The 3971-nt window shown below is 32.2% G+C and overlaps 1 protein-coding gene across 1 annotated transcript in view; it reads left to right on the top strand.

Moving 5' to 3' along the window:
• ITGB3BP (integrin subunit beta 3 binding protein) overlaps positions 1 to 3971 on the top strand; it is a 44022-nt gene that overhangs the window by 4670 nt on the left and 35381 nt on the right. The window contains 1 exon segment of the mRNA XM_019628207.1: positions 1684 to 1726. Coding sequence (XP_019483752.1) covers positions 1684 to 1726 — 43 coding nt within the window.

The raw sequence follows: 3971 nt of genomic DNA, 5'->3' as shown, positions 1-3971 counted from the left end.
ATACATCTTGTGTTTACCTCGTCTCTTAATTGCATCATTTTTTCTTGCATTTGATTTAATCTCGTGTTGTTTTGTGCAGTAACATGCTATACAGGCTTGTAGCCTAGGAGCAGTAGACTATATATACCATGTAGCCTAGGTGTGTGGTAGGCTCGACCGTCTAGTTTTGTGTAAATACGCTCTATGATATTTGCGCAAAGACAAAATCACCTAACAACACAGAATGAATCCCTGTCATTAAGCGGCACATGCCTCTGTGTGTGTGTGTGTGTGTGTGTGTGTGTGTGTGTGTCTGTCTGTCTGTCTGTATATTTTTCCAGGAATATTTTATAAGTCCCAGACATGTCATTTCATCAGAATATTCCTTAGTATGTATTTCTGATAGGTGATGTCTTCTTTCATAACCACAGTGCCATTATCATACCTTGCAAAATTAACAGTAGTTTCTTGATAATATCTTTCACTCAGTTTATATTCCTATTTCCATGGTTGTTTCAAAATGTCCTTTTATAGTTGGCTTATTAAAAACAGGATCCAAACAATGTTTATACATTGTAATGGTTCTTAGCTATCTTGTCCTTTTAAATCTTTTTAAATTTCACTCTTTTTTTTATAATTTTATTTTTTGAAAAAAACTGGGATTTGTTCTACAAACATCTTCCACATTCTGGGTTTGGTTGATTGTTTTCTTGTGCTATCCTTTAAATGATTTCCCTATTCATATTTCCTATAAAATTATCAGTTAAAACTAGAGGATTGTTTAGATTCTGGCCTAAATTTTTTATAAGAATGCCTCATTGGTAGTCTGTGTATTTCCTATCACATCACCTAAAGAGGCACACACACACTGGTCTGGTTACTGATTATTGGGCTCAGGTGTTATCATCACGATTCCTCCATAATAAAATTCCCTATCAGTTCCTTATTTAACTACAGTTACAAAATAGTGATTTCTTTTTTTTCTCCTTTTGATTATGAAGAATTTCAAACATAGAGATAAAGATAACATGTTGCCCATTACCCAGCTTCGGTAATTATCAACACAAGGTTAATCTTATTTCATTTATACTCCCACATATACTTCAGTACCCCCCATACTATATTATTTTGAAACAGATCTCAAACATCATCCATTATCATCAATAAATATTTCAATAATTATTTATAAAAGATACTTTAAAAAAATATAATGGTATGACCATCTCTCTTAAAATTAACAGTTAATTCTTTAATTATTAATGGACAATCTTTGTTCAAATTCTCCAATTACTTCATATACTTTTTCACAGTTCTCTTTTCTCAATTTTAGCATTTTTTTGAGATATAATTTCTATAACATAAAATTCATCATTTTAAAGTGTGCACCAGGGGTTTTTACTATACTCATTATGTTGTGCAACTGTCACCACTGTCTTAATTCCAGAACATTTTCATCACCCCAGAGAGAAACCCCATAGCTATTAGCAATTAGTTCCAATCTCCTCATCCCCTCTAACAACTAATTTACTTGTTGTTCTATGGATTTGCCTATTCTAGACATTTCTTATAAATGGAATCATACAATATGTGGCCTTCTGTGACTGGATTCTTTCATTTAGCATAATATNTATATATATTACTCTTAAATATTTGGCTACTGAAAGCATATCAAATCTAAGTTTTCTCTAAATGTTTTGTTTACAGTGTTAGAAGATCACTGAAATGGGATGGTCTGTTAGAAGCAAATGTAAGTATTTACTTAGGAGTTCGTAATTGCATAGTAAGATTGTGTTCTTGATTTTTTTTTAACAGCTAATTTACCTTGCTAAGTATAAAAATTATCAAAAACCATTGTGACATAATTGTGATTGGTACACTGTTTTCTGTATATATTTTTGTAAATCTAATGTGTGGAAGTTCCTGGCCAGCTTGAGGTTTTCATTTAAGAGCCAAATTATTTAGAAACCTTATTGAAATAATTTAGAAATTAATTCATTATTTGTAGAAAAAAATATTCTGCCACTTAAATACACAAGAAACAGTGTGGAGCAATGGATTGCTTTAGTCTGCGTTCTGTAATCTGCTAAATTGAAATAAAAACATTAACAGCATTTTTATATCAAAAATGTAATTACCTTCCCTCAGCTATGCTGACATGATTAAACAATAAAATACTAACTAACACTGTAATAAATTTCACCATGGCAGTCACAATAAAAATAAAATTGTACTGTTGCTGTTACTTTTTGTAAATCTAGTCATAGCAAATTCCCAATGCCAGCATATCATGACATATGTTAGTTTATTATCTTTTCATACTAATATGGATCTAGATACAAACACTAATACTGAGATACTTATGGCCTCAGTAATCTTTAAGTGCAAATAAATTGGTGAGAAAGTAAATTAAAACAAGTAGCTAGTCAATAAGTAGGCTTCTACAAAATCCTGTATGAGAATGCCATTTCAAGAAATGGTTTTATATGGAATTCTTTTTTGGAAGACTTACTGGTATTTAACAATTTACCATTTTAAAAACTTCCTAGGTGCTTTTTAAAAAAATTTAAACAAAGGTGACAAAATACTGCAATGCTACTAAAAAAATCATTAGCAGTGTAATTAGCAATTTAGAGTACCATTATCCAACTTGTTCTATACAGAATGCAGCTGTGACTGTAATTCTGCATCTGTTTCTTTGGTCAGAATGGTATTTTGGTAGATGAGTAGTCCAGCTTGAAATGAAATACTGCTCTTTCCTGCCCTCAAACTGTTCTTTGGGAGATAGTAACATTATTTGAATGGAAAAGAATGGCAATTTAGGAATTCATCCTCTTCGTGAAGTACAGTTGTCATCGTGGCAGGCTTTCTATCTCTCTTTTTNAGCTTTAAGAAGCTTAGTGAGATTATGTGATTTGTCCAACCACAGGGAAAGAATTTGGCATAGAATCAAGGCTCCCTGAGTCTTATCTGCTTTACTAAGTTTATTTTCCTCCCTCCACACACACTCTTACCCTCAGCTCAGCTATTCAAAATTATATTTAATCCAGTGTTTTAAAAGTCCTGTAAGAGAACCTCAAAAATCATGTAATTTGATGAGTTTTTGAGGTCGTTCCTGGTTCTTAGTTCGGAATCAAATGATAGTTCACCTTTTTAAAAATAATTTCTTTTGTGTTAAAATATACATGACAAAATTTATCATTACAACTATTTTTAAGTGTACAGTTTTGTGGCATTATGTACATTCACATTGTAGGAGATCACCATTGTTCATGTCCAAAACTTTTTCTTTTTTGTTTTGCAAAATGAAACTTTATACCCATTAAACAGTAACTCCCTATTCACCCCTCCCATCCCATGGCAACCACCATTTTATTTGTGTCATGAATTTAACTACTTTAAGTACCTCATTTGAGTAGAATCATATAGTATTTGTCCTTTTGTGATTGCATTATTTTACTTAGCATACTGTCTTCAAGGTTCATCTGTGTTGTAGCATGTGTTAGAATTTCGTTTCCTTTTAAGGCTGAATAATATTCCATTGTATGTATTTCTATACATACAATGTATGTGTATCTATACCACGTTTTGTTTACTTATTCGTCTGTTGATGGCCACTTGAATTACTTCCACTTTTTGTCTATTGTGAATAATAATGCTATGAACATGGGTGTACAAATATCTGTTTATGTCCCTGCTTTCAATTTTGGGGGGTATATACCTAGAAGTGGAGTTGCTGAGTTATATGCTATCTCTATGTTTAAGTTTTTGAGGAACTGCCAAACTATTTTACACAGCAGCTATACCATTTTACAGTCTCACCAGCGGTGCACAAGAGTTCGTTTCTCCACATCCTGGCCAACACTTATTTTCTGTTTTTTTTGTAGCCATCCTAATGGTTGTAAAGTGGTATCTCATTGTGGTTCTGATTTGAATTTCCTTCCTATTAGTGCTGCTCTTAATATTAGTGATGTTGAGCATCTTTTCATGTGTTT

The sequence above is a fragment of the Hipposideros armiger genome, unplaced genomic scaffold, assembly GCF_001890085.2.
Source record: "Hipposideros armiger isolate ML-2016 unplaced genomic scaffold, ASM189008v1 scaffold_755, whole genome shotgun sequence".
Lineage (NCBI taxonomy): Eukaryota > Metazoa > Chordata > Mammalia > Chiroptera > Hipposideridae > Hipposideros > Hipposideros armiger.
This window is presented reverse-complemented; position numbering and strand designations above follow the sequence as displayed.